Source organism: Bufo gargarizans, chromosome 9 (genome assembly GCF_014858855.1).
Source record: "Bufo gargarizans isolate SCDJY-AF-19 chromosome 9, ASM1485885v1, whole genome shotgun sequence".
NCBI classification, from domain to species: Eukaryota; Metazoa; Chordata; class Amphibia; order Anura; family Bufonidae; genus Bufo; species Bufo gargarizans.
This window is the reverse complement of record NC_058088.1, coordinates 104638733-104660177: the sequence shown is the minus strand read 5'-3', so window position 1 is coordinate 104660177 and position 21445 is coordinate 104638733. Positions and strand designations below refer to the sequence as shown.

The following is a 21445-nucleotide window of genomic DNA, read 5'->3' as shown; positions in this document are numbered from 1 at the left end:
GCAGCTGCACGCTTGACTTTTCTCAGTTCATGGGCAGTTATTTTGCGCCTTGGTTTTTCCACACGCTTCTTGCGACCCTGTTGACTATTTTGAATGAAACGCTTGATTGTTCGATGATCACGCTTCAGGAGCTTTGCAATTTTAAGAGTGCTGCATCCCTCTGCAAGATATCTCACTATTTTTGACTTTTCAGAGCCTGTCAAGTCCTTCTTTTGACCCATTTTGCCAAAGGAAAGGAAGTTGCCTAATAATTATGCACACCTGATATAGGGTGTTGATGTCATTAGACCACAACCCTTCTCATTACAGAGATGCACATCACCTAATATGCTTAATTGGTAGTAGGCTTTCGAGCCTATACAGCTTGGAGTAAGACAACATGCATAAAGAGGATAATGTGGTCAAAATACTCATTTGCCTAATAATTCTGCACTCCCTGTAGAGACATGTCAGAAGTTCTCAACTGTAAAAGTCGGTGGTGTGTGTCCACTCATCTCGCATGACTCTTGGGGGTTTGATGCTCTACAGCAGGCATCCTCAAACTGAGGCCCTCCAGCTGTTGTTAAACTACAACTCCCACAATGCCCTGCTGTACGCTGATACCTGTAGGCTGTTCGGGCATGCTGGGAGTTGTAGTTTTGCAACAGCTGGTCGGAGGCAGTTTGAGGATGCCTGCTCTACGGTGTGCAGCAGCCTCTCCCTTCTAGCTGTCAGTGGGGGGTCTTTATATCTGGGTGGATTCTAGAAATGGCCATTACATAAATGTTGGAAGATCCTGTTGATAACATTGGGATCTGCCAAAACACTGAAGTATATAGGGGAATCCATCACTTGCAGTTAGAGGAAACAAGGATGGATTGGATTTCACCATACCCAAGCACTGGAAAAACTCGCTACCACTGGTGTTTGGCTACAGCGTATCCCCCTTTTATCATGCTTATCAGATCCTAACTATTTTATATCTATGATCAGCTAAAATTCTCCCAGAGACTCGGCAACTATTGTTTTCCTATCTTTGGATTTGCTACATGCATGAGGCAATCATGTCTAATATATAAAGTATTGCTTGACCGTTGTCTTGCCACATTGTCTGTTACACTCCACTCATTTTACCTTGAGAAGAAGACTGAACAATCAGACTGGTGTCTAGGGATGTGCTGCTTGTGGTTGTGAGGCAGTTTATCCGTAGTAACTATTCTGTCTTGTGAGAGTCAGCAGATGACTTCATAATAGATTGGAACTTTGCTGATAAGAAAGGAGAAGGAGAATCTGCTTGGAAGGAGCCTCTTGCCATTCTCCGCCAAAGCTTGAATTGTTAATCTAAGGGAATATGTAGGTGAATGTGCAGGAAACTCTTCATGGTTCATATTAGTAGGCCATTCACACCCTAGTCTGTTAAATTAAAGGGACTGTCTCATAAACTCTGTCCATATGTCCTATTAGAAGTATGCCCTGCCCATAAGTCCTATTAGAACCTCAACCCCAATGGCAGCTATTTCTCCTGCCAGAAATTTGCACACTCAGTGCATGCTTATTTCAACACGGAAAATAGAACAAGAAGCTGCCAGATATCTTTATAACTCCTGCAGGAAACAAAAGATTGAACATGTTGGAACCGAACATGCCCAATCCTTGTTTCCCCCAAGATCTACCCCCTACACATTAGTAAGTCGGCCAATTCTGACAAAATCTTGAGGTTTAACCAACTTTTATCTCATGGGTATGTCCAGCTTTAGTCAAGAGTAGTTATTACATATTTTTAGAAAGAAGTAGTCCATAAAGGAAACACATTTCTCTACTAATTAATAACAGTGCTGAAACTATTATACCTGTATTTATTGATGTCTTCTACTGACAGTCTAATGGACAGTTATAAAGCCATCTGATATTATATACAGTATTTTTCAAAGTGGGGGGAAAATGCCCCTGCGTCTTATGGGGTGAATACTAATGAAGCTCTTCCATTATGGAAGCGCTTCATTAGTACCAGAGGGCCAGGAAGTGGTGAAGGCTCTGTACTCACCGCTTCCTGGTCCTCGGCCTGGCTATCGGCTATGCAGGGCTGCGCACAGCGTGAGGGCGCTCTGTGACCTCACACTGTGCGCCGCGATACACAACCGACAGCAGGATGAAGAGGATCGCGATGGTGAGGAGCGGTGGTGTCCAGGATCAGGAGAGGAAAGTGAGTTTTTTTCTTTTATTTGCACTGGGGGCTGCTGGATATATCGGGCTGATGGCTGAAGTATATGGGGCTGATGGCTGAATATATGGGGCTAATGCCTGACATATGGGGGCTGATGGCTGACATATGGAGGCTGCTGGATGACATATTGGGGCTGCTGGCTGACATATGGGGGCTGCTGGCTGACATATGGGGGCTTATGGCTAACATATGGGGGCTGATAAATAGCTGAAGGTTGGGGGGCATTAGGGGTCTAATCTGAGATCTGATTGACATTGGGGGTCTGATCTGAGGTCTGATTGGCATTAGGGGTCTGATTGGGGCTGTAAGCAGAGGACTGATTAACCTTGGGGGTCTGATTGCTGGTCTGACCTGAGGTGCAATGGAAAATATATTTTTCTTATTGTTCTCCTCTAAAACCTAGGTGCGTCTTATGGGCCGGTGCGTCTTATAGGGCGAAAAATACGGTTTTATCAAGACCTATTAATGGCTTGTTATAATGAAAAATATATTAAAAAAATCCTAGCTCATGACATCTAATGATACTAACAAAGCAGAGGTAAAGTTGGAGGGTTTTTCTGTATTTAGCTAAGGAAGATTATAGGAAGATATGTTACGTCTTATACTTCTATATACAATCTTGGATCGCTTCTATTGATCTTCACGGTTAGTGAAGCTAATTCGTTTGTTAATATGTTACTGTCACGGCTTATGTGTGTTTTGTGACACTTTCCTTCACTTGGTTGCCCGTAGCAACGTGTGGTGTTGTGTGCATGTGGTGGCAGTGTCACAGCCCTATGGCTGATCCCCAGGACATGATTGCCACGCATGCCGTTGCCCGCAGAAACAGGTGAAGTGTATGTTTATGTGTGTACTTCCCCCTTAAGTGTCCGTCTTCCTTTGCCTGGTGTTGGAAGGGTTAAATCCCTTCTTTGTGTGTGAACACTGGGTGTGTCTGTTGGGTGTGGCTACTTGGGCCTATAAAGCCTCAGTGTATATCTCTAGTCTGAGGGGTACTTTAGCCATGGTTAGCTGGAGCAGCCTCGTGTAATTCCATCTGCCAGTGGGGGCCACCCTTGTGGTCATAAGTTTGTATGGTAGTTAGAAGATGTTTGTTTGGTCTATTTATTATTGCAGCATATGGTTTCCTGGGTTCCCGTGTGATGTCTGTTGTGTGCTGTGTCCTTTGTGTTTGTTGTGGACAGCAGCACTTGCACGTGGGTTCCAGGTTGTGTGTCTGTGGCAGGTAAGTGTGGTACTAGTCTCACTTACCTGTCATTGCCATATGTCTGTTCATGTTCCCCTTTCTATGTAGCTTGGCCAGTGAGACTCCTGTTCGTCCGTTTCTAGGAGGAACAGGTCGTCTTACCCTGCTCCTAGTCCAGGGCCACCCTGAGGGCTAGCAGAAATATCATGTTCCGGAGTATGAGCCCTCCTACCTTCAGGGTTGGCTCATACGGATAGGAGACAGGGTCAGAATTAGGGATGTGTAGGAGGTGACCTGCTCCCTGATTCCTGTCCTGGCCTGGCATTGACCATCCGCCTTCTGATACCGCACGGCTGAGGGTTTTCCCCATCCTCAGCCGTGACAGTATGACCACAATGGCTCCTCATGTGGCACCTCCCTCGAAAGAGGGGGCAGAATGTACCGCCATCTGCGGATGGGGTGCATGCGCGTTCTCCGGAGGGAGAGCGTTGTGGGGGTTTCACAGTTTACGGCATGGTGAGTGGCATTCCCCGTCATTCCTTTCTCACCGTTGTCCGTGTTGGTGTCCCGTTGTTTGTCATTCCCCTCCCCCCCTCCCATTGTTTTTTATGCCTCACCAACTTTCCCCTTTTGTTGTTGGGAGGGGCTTTGAGGGGTGGGAGTATCCCGCCTTCGGAAGAGGGCGCAGCATGTGGTGCCTGCCACTTTCTGGCACACATGCTTATCCTCCGGAGGGAGGGTGAAAGGGGAACCCTGATACTGTGCAGTTCTCTGTGGCTGTTGCTGCAGTGTCTGTGAACTGACACTAGTGGTTGGGTCTCTCCTCGTCCACGTCTCAGTGGTTCTCTCACCTGTGTCGGTGTGGCTGGCTGCAGGCCTCGTTGGACTGGCTTTAGTGTGTGCTGGGAGAGGATGCATGCTGGCAGCGACTTTGTGGGAACCATTTGCTGAGAGTGGATGCAGTGTTCAGTGCAGTCTCTCCGGGCTGGCATCAGTCCTGAGGAGACTCGCTGACACTGATCCTGCTATTTTTTCCCTTCCCCCTTCCATGTTTTGGGTCCCACACTTGTTTTTCCTTTTGTGTGGGTGAGGGGGCTTTGAGGGGTGAGAGTGTCACGGCTTATGTGTGTTTTGTGACACTTTCCTTCACTTGGTTGCCCGTGGCAACGTGTGGTGTTGTGTGCATGTGGTGGCAGTGTCACAGCCCTATGGCTGATCCCCAGGACATGATTGCCACGCATGCCATTGCCCGCAGAAACAGGTGAAGTGTATGTTTATGTATGTACTTCCCCCTTAAGTGTCCGTCTTCCCTTGCCTGGTGTTGGAAGGGTTAAATCCCTTCTGTGTGTGTGAACACTGGGTGTGTCTGTTGGGTGTGGCTACTTGGGCCTATAAAGCCTCAGTGTATATCTCTAGTCTGAGGGGTACTTCAGCCATGGTTAGCTGGAGCAGCCTCCTGTGTAATTCCATCTGTGGGGGCCACCCTTGTGGTCATAAGTTTGTATGGTAGTTAGAAGATGTTTGTTTGGTCTATTTATTATTGCGGCATATGGTTTCCTGGGTTCCCGTGTGATGTCTGTTGTGTGCTGTGTCTTTTGTGTTTGTTGTGGACAGCAGCACTTGCACGTGGGTTCCAGGTTGTGTGTCTGTGGCAGGTAAGTGTGGTACTAGTCTCACTTACCTGTCATTTCCATATGTCTGTTCATGTTCCCCTTTCTATGTAGCTTGGCCAATGAGACTCCTGTTCTTCCGTTTCTAGGAGGAACAGGTCGTCTTACCCTGCTCCTAGTCCAGGGACACCCTGAGGGCTAGCAGGAATATCAGGTTCCGGAGTATGAACCCTCCTACCTTCAGGGTTGGCTCATACGGATAGGAGACAGGGTCAGAATTAGGGATGTGTAGGAGGTGACCTGCTCCCTGATTCCTGTCCTGGCCTGGCATTGACCATCCGCCATCTGATACTGCACGGCTGAGGGTTTTCCCCATCCTCAGCCGTGACAGTTACATGGTTAAAATGTAACACAGGTTATTATTATTTTTACTATTATTATTACACTTGCACAATTACAACTAATTCTTAAATACTACAGCATTGTAATTACAATTTAATTGATAAGTCTTTCGATAGTCCTAGAAATAAGAAACATATACATTTTGGTTGCCAGTGCCAGTCTATACAGTAATGTTCTAGTGACCTGTAGAATAAAATACATGGGGCTGATTACATTTCATTTAAGCCACTGGATAGAAATAGAAAGTTCTTACAGGTCTCTCAGACAAAGATGCGATGAAACCCTCAAGGTAACCACTTGGTGGTCATTGTATCTTACCTTTATGAGCCAAGACAACATATAATTTATATAGTTATAATTCTCAACAGAAACTTATTCACAAAACTGCCCCTGCTGTACCTCTAAGATCCTTTCATGTGCCAATCCTAGGTATAGCTTATAGAGCTACAGGTTGTATTAGCCTTTGATATCCCATTTTTATTTAGCCATCTTTGTTCTTTGTCACTGGTGATGGACGAACATCGGCCAGGACGGTTCATGAACGCAATCAAATGTTCGCGAACTGCAAGTTTGTGGTGGGCACCATTCGCTTTAATGGCAGGCGAACCTGAAAAACTTTCAGCTCATATTTGCAGCCACCAAATACTTAGTAGAAGTGCACAAATAGTCCTACAACATGCACATGACATACTAGAGGGGAATCAATGACAAACATTCCAACAAAAAATATGTGTCTTAATCAGGGGACATTTTTATGCATCTTAAAGGGAAATTCTCTGAAATGTGCCCTGACGGAGCCTAGAAATTTTTTATTTTAGGCCACAGGAGTACAGGCTTTAAAAATTAGGCATTCACCTGACATAAAATAAATTCTGATTATGTGGCTCGGGGTACATTATGCAGTCAATGGATGAAAATTTTACTGTAGGCCACTGGACTACAGGCCCCAAACATTAGGCATTCACCGGAGAGAATAGATCAAGTGATTATGTGGCCGGAGGTATATTACACTGTCAATGAATATCAATTTTACTGCAGGCCAGTACAAATACAGGTCAAATACATATGTGTAAAAGAACTAAAAAAATAAAATTGGATTAAAAACATGTATGTGGCTGGAGGTAGATTACACAGTCATTGGATATCAATTTTACAGCAGGCCAGTGGACTACAGGCCCCAAAAATTATGCATTGACTGTACAGAAACGATCAAGTGAATATGTGGCTGAAGGTCTATTAGACGGTCAATGGATATCAATTGTAGATGTTTAAAACAACAAAAAAAAAATATTGGATTAAAAACATGGCTAACGAAATCACCCCTCTTAAAAAAAAAAAACTAACGATAATAGTAGAAACACGTGGTCGTCACAGGTGTTGAATTCCTCCGAGGCCCAAAATATTAGGCATTCAACGGACAGAAAAGGCATTTTATGCCGCTGTATTTACCTAAGACAGGGACTATTATTTGTTCTGGGTAGTGGCGGATATTTGTGGGCTGTCATGAGGAAATTCAATTAAACATGGTTGACTCGTCACATGTGTTGAATTCCTCCAAGAGCCATGCTTCATTCATTTTTAGAAATGTGAGGTAGTCCACATTGTTGTGAGCTAGGCGAGTGCACTTATTGGTCACGATCCCCACTGCTGCGCTGAACATCCTTTCAGACAGAACACTGGACGAGGGGCAAGCCAGGAGTTCCATGGCAAATTGTGCCAGCTCTGGCCATGGATCAAGCCTGCACTCCCAGTAGTCCAGGGGTTCCTGTCGGTCTAGGCATTCCCTGAGGCTGGATCCGGAGGGCAGCTGTCAATGGGTTGGCTTCAAGAATGATCTCATATCCGAAGTTGCCAACACATCTTCAAACCGCCCTCTTCTTGCATGCGTTGTTGGATTGGTACCCGCAACTATTCCTCTGTGAGTAGAAATTCCTCTGCCAGCGCCTGCAAAAGCAGAATGCAGCATTTCTCGAAGCAAGGCCTGGAAGTGCTGCATTCTGACAGCCCTCTGTGATGCTGGTAACATGTCTGCCATTTTGTGTTTGTACCGTGGGTCTAAGTAAGTTGCCACCCAGAACTGGCCCTTGCCCTTTATGCTTTTTATACGAGGGTCCCTCTTCAAACACTGGAGCATGAAGGCCCCCATTTGCACTAAACTGGAAGTGGTGGAGTGGCCTGGCTCCAGCAAATCGTCCAGGATAATGTCATCCTCGGTCTCCTCCCCCCAGCCACGGACAAAACTAGAAAAGTTTAAAGCATGCTCTTTTTGCTCCTCCCTCTCCCCAACACCATCCTCCTCTGACTCCTCTTCAGACTCCTGTTGACTTATCTCAGATGGAGTAGCCCCCCCTGGGAATTCATCCAGCATTGCGACTTCCTCTTCTTCCTGCTCCTGCTCCTCGGAAGGCTTGATCAATGACACAACGCAATGCACGCTCCAGAAAGAAGGTGTAAGGTATGATGTCACAGATGGAGCCCTGGCTGCGACTGACCAGTTTGGCGATCTCATCAAATGGCCGCAGAAGTCTGCATGCATCGCGCATTAGCAGCCACTGGTGCAGTTAAAAAAACCAAGCTCCCCAGAACCTGTCCTGCCGCAGAGTTCGAACAGGTAGTCATTAACTGCACGTTTCTGATGGAGCAGCCTATCAAGCATAAACTGTGTGTTGGGCTGTCACAAATCAGACGTCTGATGGGCAGGTGGTGTCGCCGCTGAACGTCAGCAAGGCGAGCAATGGGCCATGTAAGAGCTTCTAAAATGGCCAGAGATTTTCCTGGCCTGCCGCAAGACGTCCTGGACAGCGGAGCATTTGGCAACGAATCGCTGCACGACTAAGTTCAGGACGTGTGCCATGCATGGCACGTGTGCCATTTTGCCCTATTTCAGCACGCTCAGCAGATTGGCACTGTTGTCGCATACCAAATTGAGTGGGGTTAGCCGCTGATCAGCCTGTGACCGCAAAGCTGAAATGAGTGTAGGACCGGTGTGGCTCTTGGCTCCCAGGCACAACAGCTGCAGCACAGCATGGCATCGTCTCACCTGTCACGTCGAATAGGTTCTGGGGAGCTTGGGGGGTGCAGCGGAAGAGGCGGTAGCAGTGAAAAAGGAGGAGTCAGCTGAGGAGGAGACGGAGGATCGAGTAGGAAGAGAAGAGGCAGGCCTGCATGCAATCCGCAGCGGTAACACCAAGTCCACACGGGTGCCACAGGTTGCATGCCTGACGGCCGTCAGAAGGTACCTTCCCTGCCCGTGTTTGCTAGACCACGTGTCTGTGGTCAGATGTATCTTGGCATCTACACTGTGTACCAGAGATACATTTACGTGGCCATATAGCTCCGGGATGCCCTTCTGGGATAAATATTTCCTTCCGTGGGACCTTCCATTGCGGTGTGCCAATGGCCACAAATTTTCTAAAGGCCTCCGAGTCCTCCAGTTTATATGGCAGTAGTTGGCAGGCTAGCAGTTCCGACAAGCCAGCGGTCAGCCGTTGGGCAAGAGGGTTTTCCAGGGTCATCATCTTTTTCACTGGAACATTTGGGGCAAGGAAGCCTGCCTTTTGCAAGATGAATGCGACGACGGAACGGTGGATAGAGATGTCACGAACATAAAAAAAAATTGCGAACAGCGAACGCGAGTTTTTGCAAATGTTCGCGAACGGGCGAACCGGGCAAACCGCCATAGACTTCAATAGGCTGGCAAATTTTAAAACCCACAGGGCCTCTTTCTAGCCACAATAGTGATGGAAAAGTTGTTTCAAGGCGACTAACACCTGGACTGTGGCATGCCGGAGGGGGATCCATGGCAAAACTCCCATGGAAAATTGCGTAGTTGACGCAGAGTCTGGTTTTAATCCATAAAGGGCATAAATCACCTAACATTCCTAAATTGTTTGGAATAACGTGCTTTAAAACATCCAGTGTTTGTATACGATCAGGTCTGATGTTGTATCGATCAGGTAGTGTAAGGGTTACGCCCGCTTCACAGTGACAGACCAAACTCTGACAGACCAAACTCCCCGTTTAACGCACCGCAAACAACCGCAAACAGTCCATTTGCACAACCGCGAACTCCCCATTTGCACAAGGTTGGATACCAAGCTAGCCATGTCCCGTTCCTTGTCCTCACTGACGTCATTGAAGGTCTCTTCCTCCACCCAGCCACGTACAACACCAAGGGTCCCCGAAAGGTGACAACAAGCTCCCTGGGACGCCTGCTGTGGTTGGTCTTCCACCTCCTCGAAGCCACATTCCTCCTCTGACTCCTCTTCTTCAGACTCCTCTCTCTGCATTGACGCAGGTCCAGCAATCGACGACGACAAGGCTGCTTCTGGTGGTGATGGTGACCACAACTCTTCCTCTTCATGCTCATCTACGGCCTGATCCAGCACTCTTTGCAGGGCACGCTCCAGAAAAAACGCATATGGGATGGATGAGGCCGATGGGTTTGGGTTTGTTTGACCAGAAAACAAATGGGATGATGTCGCTGATGGTGCCCTCGGTGCGACTGACTAGGTTTGTCACCTCCTCAAAAGGACGCATGAGCCTACAGGCATTGCGCATGAGCGTCCAGTAATGTGGTAAAAAAAAGACCCAAGTCCGCAGAGGCTGTCTTAGCACCCCGGTCATACAAATACTCGTTGACGGCTTTTTCTTGTTGGAGCAGGAGGTCGAACATTAGGAGTGTTGAATTCCAAAGTGTCGGGCTGTCGCAAATCAAGCGCCTCACTGGCATGTTGTTTCGCCACTGAATATCTGAAAAGTGCGCCATGGCCGTGTAGGAAGGCCTGAAATGGCCACACACCTTCCTGGCCTGCTTGAGGACGTCCTGTAAGCCTGGGTACTTATGCACAAAGCGTTGTACGATCAGATTCAACACATGTGCCATGCATGTCAACTTGCCCAAATTCAATGCCGCCAACGAATTGCTTTCATTGTCACACACCACTTTGCCGATCTCCAGTTGGTGCGGAGTCGGCCACTGATCCACCTGTGCGTTCAGGGCGGACAGGAGTGCTGGTCCGGTGTGACTCTCTGCTTTCAGGCAAGTCAACCCCAAGACGGCATGAAGCAGCTGTGGTGCTAGTGTTGGTGGTGGCGGCAGGCAGGCGAGTGGTAACTTGAGAGGTGCCCGAAGCTGAGCTGGAGGAGAATGGTGCGTCAAGGTTCTGAGCGGAAGCTGTAGAAGATTGGGTGTCCTGTGTTAGCCAGTCAACTATGTCCTCTTTCGAACTTTTCGAGTTCAGGGTACGTGGCCTCTGAACACTGGGCATTATTCTAGAGCCAAAGGAAATCACAGCACCACGACCACGACAGCCCCTGCGGGGTGGCCTGCCTCTGCCTGTCATTTTTTTTCTGATTAGTTGTACTATGCGTACAAGCTACTGTGACACCAGATATGAGTGGTGGCACTGGCAGTAGTGGGCACAGTACACGCTGTAGGCCTGACACACACGCTTGCAGGCAACTGCAATTATATGACAGTGAAAAAAAGTGTTGTTTTTTTTAAATGCAAGCTACTGTGACACCAGATATGAGTGGTGGCACTGGGCACTGGCAGTAGTGGGCACAGTACACGCTGTAGGCCTGACACACACGCTTGCAGGCAACTGCAATTATATTACAGTGAAACAATTATTAATATTTTTTAAATGCAAGCTACTGTGACACCAGATATGAGTGATGCAACTGGGCACGGCAGTAGTGGGCACAGTATACGCTGTGGGCCTGACACACATGCTGGCAGGCAACTGCAAATAGATTACAGAGAAAAAATAAAATAAAAGAAGCAGACTGATGTACTAGCCCTAAAAAGGGCTTTTTGGGGTGCTGTCAGGACGCTGTCCTTACAGCAGATCAGAGTCTTTCAGGACTGGAGTGGATACTGAATACACTGGCCTAGCTATCGATTTCCTTATTAAATCAGCATCAGCTGCACTGTCCCTGCTCTCACTAACACTGCAGCTTCCGAATTAATCTAAGATGGATGCTGTCCTTGCTTTTTGTTAGGAGGTGGGAGGGTATGCTGCTGATTGGCTGGAATGTGTCTGCTGACTGTGAGGTAAAGGGTCAAAGTTTGCTCAATGATGACAAATAGGGGGCGGACCGAACATCACATATGTTCGCCCGCCGCGGCGAACTCAAACAAGCGATGTTCGCCGGGAACTGTTCTCCGGCAAATAGTTCGGGACATCTCTTACAGTGGAAGGTGGAGTGGAGGATAACTGGGAGGAGAGAGGAGATGGAGAAGGAAAAGAGGAAGGACGGTGAGCGCGGAAGTGTGGCTTTGTGGGTTCTGACGGTGTTGCTCCCACTGCGCTCGGTGATGGGAGGCCAGGTGCCTTCTTAAGGCGGTCGTCCCTAGGTTAATGTTAGGCTTACCGCGACTTATGTGTTGACAGCACAGGCTGCAGATGGCAACACTATTGTGAGCATCGGACACATAAAAAAAAGCCTACACTGCAGAACCATGTGCCAGTGTTTTGGGAGTGCCAGATGTGACCGTGCATGGTGGATGTTTCGTTCCAGATACATTAGCAGTCTGCTTTTTGCCTCCTGTGCACTGTAAGTTCTGTCTGCTTCTCCTCCCTATCTGCTGCTCTGTGTCTCCCTCTGAACTCCACTTCTCTTACTCTCTTGTGGACAACCAAGTGACGTCCATCGACACGTTATCATCGGATTCCCCACATTCACCACCACTGACATTAGAGATCTCGGAGTAGGCAGCAACAGCCCCTCCTTGGGCTGATCTGGGTACTGTTGTCAGACTGCTGGGTGGCGACCGTTGATACCTCCTCTTCCTAATCCGATGCCAAGAATGGCTTCACATGGGTAAGGTATGTATGTGAAAATAATTCCTCTGACTCGAGCGGAGGGGATATGGTGGTGGTGGTGTGTTTGGGGGTGGACACAGCAGAGAGTGAAGAGGGTGCAGATAGAGAGGATGAGGAGGGTGCAGAAGCGAAAGGCTGAGTGAGCCACTCAACCAAGTCTGGTGCATCCTTTGACGCAATCGCACGCACCTTCTGCAACTTCCCACTTAGGCTCCGGCCTAGTGCTCTTGCCCGACCCCTATCACCCCTGCGGAATAGCCTGCCTCTTCCTCTGCTTGTCATTTTCAAAATGACCCTGTGACAACGGTCCCTATAGAAGAAAACAACAACCCAAAGAGTATGTATAATTCTGTATAAATATATTTGATTGAAGGTTAAAAAAGTGTACAAAACACTATATTAATTAATACTAGAAGTATCCAATGTTAGAATATGGCATCTATGACGTCCAGTAAACTATGTAATCAATCCACATTCATGATCAATGTATGGAAAGAACACAAACAGCCTAACTATATCATCAGCAGGATGTAAGACTTCCTACTAGTAACACTTGCGTATGTGTCCCTTTACCTAACACCTGATATATAAAAGGTGACTAGTGCACAATAAAGGACAAAGTATGGAATAGGTAACTACCTGTGTGATTGCCGTATGGACGTAAGATGCTGCTCCTCGACGCGCGTTTCGTCGTAAATGACTTCCTCAGGAGGAGTGAGCCCTTTTATAAAAAATGGGCAATTCATATAAAAAGTAGATATAAAACCTCCCCAATTGGTTGATGAATATTCCACAGGGACAATTCCAACGAATAAAACGTAACTGTACAGTGGAAGAACATTTTGAGAAGCAGGCGACAACAATGACAGAAGCCTTTAGGGAAAAGGAATATCCGGAACATTTAATCAAAAGATCCCTCGATAAAGTAAGAGGAATGCATAGGAAAGATTTTTTTGAAAATAAAAAAGGGGAAGATATAGAGGCGAAAAAGGAACAAATAAGAATTATACTTCCATTCAACAATGAGTATAGAAAAATTAAGGGAATTATACGCAAACACTGGGATATATTAAAAAAAGAAAAAATAATAGGTCCCTTAATTCCACCTAACCCGTGCATCACCTTTACTAAAGCGCGTAATTTGGCAAATATTGTAGCACCAACAATAAAAAGGCAGAAAGAACACACACTGTCTGTACAAAATTGGATACACATGGAGGGATTCTATAGATGCGGGCAATGTAGAAACTGCAAAGTCACTGTATTCCCACGGAAGACAGGAGAAGTAATATCATTAGTGAATCAACATAAACATGTGATAAAAGAATTCCTATCTTGCAGTTCCGAAAACGTGATATATGTGATAGAATGCCCATGTGGGAAACAGTATATAGGGAGGACGAAGAGAACTCTAAAAAAGCGCATTTCCGAGCATATAGCTAACATCAAAAAAGGTTTGGAAACACATGTCTTGTCCAAACACTTTAAGATGCTACACAATCAGGATCCATCAGGTCTTAAATTTGCCGCAATAGATAAGGTAAATAAAGAATGGAGGGGGGGAGACCACATCAGTAAGATGTCCAGATTGGAGACGCAGAGAATATATGAATTTAATACACTTGTACCGGGAGGACTGAATGCGGAGTTCGAGCTCTTCGGATTCCTGTGAGATGGGTGGGGGCCCGCCGCGGGGGAGAGAATCCTTCCCAGTGAATTTATTTCTGGGGGGGTCCGGTCCTTCGCGGCGGACTTCCACCGGTCCATCAGTCCTTTACCCGGTTAATTCATATAGGACCTGCAGATCCGCACCTTCTTCAATACCTTTTAAATATAGCACAATTAGGAAATTCTATATATAATATTTTTTATTCATATGTTTTCTTATTTACATTTTATTGAAATAAAAACCTTAAGTCTATTATGTACCCTTATAATGAAATGTAATAATATTTACTGAATGATTTTTTATACGCACACTGGTATTTTATTCTATTCTATATGATATATGTCTTTTTATAGTGTTTAAACCTGTGTTGTTCATTTATTACATATGTATGTAATTTAACAAAAGAAGTAAAATTGACGAAACATCTGGGGTAGGTCAATGTATATGGGGAGATGTATCTATTGCACCAATAATGAACTAAAATAAAACCGCTTGATTGCCGCAGGAAACAGCTAGCGGTTGGTTTTAAAGTTCAGATGCAACATGTTAAAAAGGATACACTTGCAACCATATGTATTAAAATGAACCGCTACAAAACCAATACATTGAAATGAAATGTAGTATGATTACAATTGATAATGAATACGATCTCTGTGCAGTAAACTAATGGAGAAGATCCACTTCACATACAAAAGAGTTTAATGGGGTAAATAAAGAGAGAAAACACGGAAAAATGGGCGTTCTGAAATCCACACCAAGTTTTGCTAAGCAAGCCCAAACCACACAGGAGATGTCAATAATTTAATCACTAACAACTATAAAAAGAAAGTCAGAAGGGGGCCTCACTACCACTGAGGAAGGGGTGATAAGGGACCCCGAAACGCGTTTGGTGCAAAGAACCCCCCTATGGACATTGAACTTGCCAGCCAAAAGGACCACGTACACCCCAAGTTAACCCTGTCAAAATCGGAGATCCAAGGCGCATCCGACATAGATTCACCAGAGGGACGTATGACGCTCGTCCAGCGCTGAAAAAGGAGCCTATGAACGTAATAAGCGCCGGAGCTCACATCTATAGAGCGGCGTTTTAAAAGACAGTGTGGGGAAAGGACCGAAGGAAATACCGATCCTATCTACAACTCCTAAAGGCTTTGGCATAGCAGCAGAATCCTGTATAGCAACGTAACAGTGAGTAACAGCGGGACGCCGCACGTATCAATCACTGCTATTCACCAGCTGCTTTTCTGTCTCCTGCTTGAAGGATAATATTACTGTGGATTTCGTTTTCCTGCAAAGACTGTATAGATTTTAACCATCAAAGTGGAATGGACATCTATATCTAGCAATTTCATCCCCATAGATTGGAGCATATCAATACCCAGGGCTCTTGATATATTTTTTATAACTCATTTATATTTTATCGAATTTTTTTTATATATATTTTTATCTATATGTTTTATCAATTATTATAAGATCATGTGTGTTTTATGAATTGTTTGCTTCTAATTTTCAATACACTGTGAGGTACATATATTTGGAGAGTGCCCAGTATTTTATTCATATATCATTTACTTTTAAAAGGAAGGGTGATTCCTTTTTTACTGAGAGCACCTCCTCCTTTGTTTGCACCATTCCTGTGCGTCACTTTCTGCACGCAGATATAAAAAGGATTATATATAAAAATATAAAAGTATATATAAGAGCTCATACATAAATATATAAATATATAACATACTCTGTAGAAAATATATACATATATACACATCTATACAGAATAAGCGTGGAACATATCGTTGTGAAACGCATTTCTCGACTTATCTCAATCTCTTTCTACGTACTCAACAGAAATAACTATTATCGGAACAATGAATGGCACTGAGGTGGGGGAGGGGAGGTATAAAAATTTGATTAATGCTTGGTGGTGAGTCTGAAATTATGAAGGGGGAGAGAGGGGGGGTGTGAGCGGAAATGGATTTGTCCCATGACTAATGTGTGTTTATATCTTTTTTCATCTGTCCGCTTTACAGATTTTAAAGGCCTCATTTAGCCCATAAGGATTAAGGCTATTAAGTTTAAAAATCCAATACATCTCACGACATCTGATGTATTGGACGTCTTTTTGGAGATTAATTGGAATATGTTCAATGGATGTTACAGAAAACCCGACAATATTGCCTTCATGATGTTCGGCCGCGTGTCTGGACACACTATGTTTGATGTATTTCTTTTTGATATTTGAGCGATGTTTGTTGAATCGGTTGCACAGAGTCTGGATGGTACGACCTACATATTGTAGATGGCATGGGCACTCGAGCAGATATATTACATAATTCGAATTACAGGTTAAGTGATGTTGAATTAAAAAGGAATCTCCAGTAATTCGGCTCTGGAAAGATGATCTTTGGTGGATACTGGTGCAACACAGACATCTTTGGTGGCCACATTTAAAACTGCCTTTGGGGGTCCTAGTGTCCTTGTTCTGATCATTAAAAGGATGTGTGGCTGATCTTAATTTACTGGGCGCCAGAATATTTTTCAGAGTTTTCGCTCTACTATAAGTGAAACAGGGGATCGCTGGAATGATTTGGCTAAGTATAGGATCTCTTTTCAGGATATGCCAATATTTACCTAGTGTAGCTTTTATAGCATTATGGTTCTGTCTGTATGTTGTTACAAAATTGTAGCAATAGGAACTGATATTAGTGTTCCCCCCTTTTTTCTGTACTGGGACTAAACATTCTAGATGTGTTAGTTTGTTAGCTTTTTCTCTGGCGCCCATAATGATGTTACTTGGGTACCCATTCTGATTGAACCTAGATGTAAGGATATCAGATTGTGAAGTGAAGTCTGTATCCAGTTTCCAATTTCGCCGGATTCGTTTAAACTAGATAAACGGAACGTTTGACTTCCATCTTCTATAGTGTGTACTGCCAAAGTCAAGATAGCTGTTGCTATCAACCTTTTTAAAGAAAGTTTGGGTTTTTATTTCGTTATTCTGGATGAAGATCTCTAAGTCTAGGAATTCTGTTTTCTTCTTGTCATATGTTCCTTTAAATGAGATGCCCCAGTTGTTAGTGTTAAGATGAGAGATAAACTCCTCTATTGTTGACTGCTCACCATTCCAAATCAAGATAAGAGCATCAATATATCTTTTAAAATAGATGATGTTTTTGGACCAGAACTTTGTTTGATATATAAAGGATTCTTCAAACACATTTCAGCCCTAAATCATGAGATATATTCGTGTATAGGGCTGATACATCTAAGGTAAGCCAATAGTAGCTTTCTTTCCATTTTATATCTTTTATAGATGTTATTAGGGATGTGGAGTCTTTTAAGTGTGATTTTAAATTAAGAACATATTTTTGGAGGTGTACGTCAATATAATGGGAGAGATTCCTGGTGAGGGAGGATACTCCAGAGATAATGGGTCTACCAGGGGTATTTTTTAAGTGCTTGTGAATTTTAGGAAGATGATAAAAAGTAGCAAGAGTTGTTTCTTTCACTAGGATATATTCTTTCTCCTTTTTATCTAGGACTGTTTCTGCTGATTTTATTAGTCTCTCAAACTCGTCTTTATATTGAGTTGACGGGTCGTTATAAAGCGGTTTATAGTAATTTGTATCTGAAAGTATATTGAGAGCTTCCTTTATATACTCCTCTCTATTTTGAATTACGATCCCACCTCCTTTTGTCCGCATTTCTTATTATTATACTTATTTTTGATTGTAAGTTTTTGAGGGCTACTCTCTCAAATGGTTTGAGATTATGTTTCTTATGGGAGGGTGCAATGGCTTCTTGATTTATTTGTATCTAAGAAATTACCCTTATGGTGGATGGGATAGAAGCTAGACGGTGGTTTAAGACCTGATGGAATAGCTTTCATTTCCTCTCCCTCAGATGTTAAGATGGTATTCATTGTTGTTTGTCGTTTTCTTACTGAATTCTCTAACATTTTGAAATGTAGTTTTAGAGTACGTTTTTTGATGAACCGGTTTAGATCTAAAAACAGGTCAAATTCATTCATTTTGCTTGTTGGGCAAAATGACAGACCTTTAGATAGCACTGCAATTTCTGCTTTCTTCAGGGTATATGACGATAGATTAAAGATACCCAACGCTTATTCTGTATAGATGTGTGTCTACATATATATATATATATATATATATCTACTAGTGAACACTTGGACAAATCATATAATGATAATCGTGAACCCAATCCTATGGGCTGTGCCTCCCGATTATTAGCATCTCCGTTGCCATGACAATGGATCATGTGACCGCACAGATGCGATCACATGATATCCTACGTCACTTACTGCAGCCGCTGGCCCTGAACAGACGATGGAGCATGCGCCCATTCACAAGTAAAGTATCGTGGTGCCTGGCTTCTCCCCCTGTCATTTTTTTACATAGGAGGACGGCGATCACTAGAGGATGCTCCTGCTTCCGGTTCCCCGAGTCATGTGACCTCTTATTCTTGCGATCACATGACCGGGAGTTTCATACATAATTAAGAAGATACTATTTGTAATAATGCTTGTTTTTGAATAAATCCAGAAGCGATCTTGTGTCCAAGTGATAAGAATTGTTATACATTTATAATATTGTTTGGTTTGAAGAACTCAGGCTGCAATCTGGATGACACCTAAGGGTGGCCCCTCCTCTAGGGGGCGTCACCCAGGTGCATCCTTTTTGGTGTTTTTTTTGTTGTATGTTTTGTCTATAAATACTTATTTAGATACTATATTTATTGTATCATTGTGAAACCTGATGAAGGGGAGATTCTGATCCCCGAAACACATTGTTTCTATTAAACAAGAATTCATCCATTAAGACCATCTTCACCAGTGATTTCGTGCCGAAGCAGAGCCTCTTTTCTTCCACTACAAATACCTTTTGGGGGACTGGACATCCCATCAAAAAGAATATACAGTGTGTGGCTGCAGTCCTGGTATAAAGGTCTTATCTTTACTAAGTCTACAGTAGAGTTGTGCCTACATGAGCACAACTCCACAAGGTGAGCTTGGATATTTCTCACTGTACAAATTTATTTGTTTGAACTACCTTATTGTGCGCCCTCTTTTTCCTTTCACTATTTCCCTCACCTTGGAGGGGAATCTAGATTTGTCCATGTTATAAGATTTCAATCAGGTTTTTGGGGGGGGCAACTGGTAAATCACACCAATAGAAATTATTTGTTCCAATAGCGTTTGGCACTCTGTGTGGCTGCTATATCACAGCAGAACTGCACACAACTGCTGCACAATACAATTGCACTATGATATACTTTCTATGTTAGAAAATATATTATAAGTATATCGCACCACTCAGTTTATCGATAGCACACCTATACCAGTCCTTAAAAGGACTTTTGTGGCCCTATTAGCTAGCGTTTGGTGTCCCTAACAGTTTGTCCCTGCTCCACACAGCAACCTTTCCCTACACTGGAAAAAGACTGAATGTGAAATGGCGCCCAGATCAGGTTTATTTATAAGGTAGGGGGTGTGTCCATTTGCTGAAACGTCTCAATTGGCTGTCCTGTACCACCTGATAGATGTGTCATGGGTCAAAGTTCTTCACAATGTAAAATAATATAGCTTGCGCGAATATGGCTATATATTCGCATGTTCAGCGAGTCGCGAACGCTCAAAGTTCGCTGCGAAACGACCGCCGGGCAAACTGCAAAGCCATCTCTAGTTGGCACCTGTGTTTCGTCATCATCCGAGACGTGCTGTGGTGGTCCTCCCATGTACTTATCCTTAAACATAAGTGGTTGGGCATCTGTGCACTCAATCTCCTCCACTTCTGGGGCAGGGCCATGTGGATGGCCCTGGGAAACCCTGCTAGCAGAATCATAAAAAAGCAGAAGAGACTGCTCCATGACTTGGGGCTCAGACTGCTTGGCTGATTTGCAAGGGGGTGAGGTGAAGGACTGATGGACATGGGCTGCAGGTGTCAACTCTGATCTTTCAGCAGGAGACTGAGTGGGAGACAATCTCATGGAACTGGAGGCACTTTTAGCCACCCAATCTACTATCGCCTGTACTTGTTCTGGCCTCACCATTTGTAGAGTCGCATTCGGCCCTACCAAATACCGCTGCAGGTTCTGTCGCCTACTTGCACCTGAGGAAGGTGTTTCACTTGTGCGTGTAGCTGGCACAGATCGACCACGTCCTCTCCCTGCAACAGGAGCTCCACCAGCAGCACCACGACCGGGGCCATGTCCCTTATTTGATGCTCTCCTCATTCTTTGCGTTCACCCACCAAACTAACAGATGTTTTTTGTCAGGCGACAATGTAACTGCCAATAGTCAACAATTAAATTCACTGAGAGTAAGGCAGTGCCGGTGTCAGAAAGAGGAAACATTTCTTGAGGTCACACAACAGTGTAACAGGCGAATTTTATACAATTACTACACGTTCCAAAAAAATAATAATTTGTCAACCAACAATGTAACTGCAGTATTGACTGGTTGTATTTGACTGTGACAAATGCAGCAAAGGCCCCAGATGTAGGGTCTTGTTGCCAAAAAAAAATTTTTTTTTTAAACCAAGAATATAACAGCATTATTTAAAGTTTGTATTTGACTGTCACAAATGCAACAAAGGCCACAAATGTATTATCTTTACCAAAATTGGTGTTTTTTTAATACCAGAATATAACAGCGGTATATCACGCTTGTATTGGACTGTCAGAAATGCAGCAAAGGACGCAGATGTAGAGTATTGCAAAAAAATTGTGTTTTTTTTAAACCCAGAATATAATAGCAGCATTTCAAGCTTGTATTTCACTGTGACAAATGCAAATAAGGCCCCAGATGTAGTGTATTGCAAAAAAATAGGTGTTTTTTTTAACTTAGAATATAATTGCAGTATTTCAAGCTTGTATTTCACTGTGACAAATGCAGCAAAGGCACCAAATGTAGGGTATTGCTAAAAATGGGTGTTTTTTTTAACCCAGAAAATAATTGCAGTATTTCAAGCTTGTATTTCACTGTGACAGATGCAGCAAAGGCCGCCAATTAGTATCTTGCCCAAAATGGGTGTTTTTTTAATAGAATATAACAGCACTATCTAACGCTTGTATTTCACTGTGACAAATGCAGCAAAGGCCCCACATGTAGGGTATTGCAAAACATTTTTTTGTTTTTTTAACCAGAATATAATTGCAGTATTTCAAGCTTGTATTTCACTGTGACAAATGCAGCAAAGGCACCAGATGTAGGGTATTTCAATTTTATTTAGCTTTTTTTAAAACCAGAATATAATTTCAGCCCTTTAAGCTTGTATTTCACTGTGGTAAATGCAGCAAAGGCCGCAAATTTAGTATCTTGCCCAAAATGGGTGTTTTTCTTATAACAGAATATAACAGCACTATCTAACGCTTGTATTTCACTGTGACAAATGCAGCAAAGGTCCCACATATAGGGTATTGCAAAAAATTTGTGTTTTTTTTTAAACCAAAATATAATTGCAGTATTTCAAGCTTGTATTTCACTGTGGCAAATGCAGCAAAGGCCGCAAATGTATTATCTTGCCTAAA

The 21445-nt window shown here is 44.0% G+C and overlaps 1 protein-coding gene across 1 annotated transcript in view; it reads right to left on the bottom strand.

Moving 5' to 3' along the window:
* The window catches only part of LOC122919795 (ankyrin repeat and SOCS box protein 12-like), a 76188-nt gene extending 58369 nt beyond the window's left edge, over nucleotides 1-17819 (bottom strand). The window contains exon 1 of the mRNA XM_044268982.1: nucleotides 17726-17819. Coding sequence (XP_044124917.1) covers nucleotides 17726-17819 — 94 coding nt within the window. The remainder of the gene's footprint in view (nucleotides 1-17725) is intronic.
* Between the last annotated feature and the right edge of the window lie 3626 nt (nucleotides 17820-21445).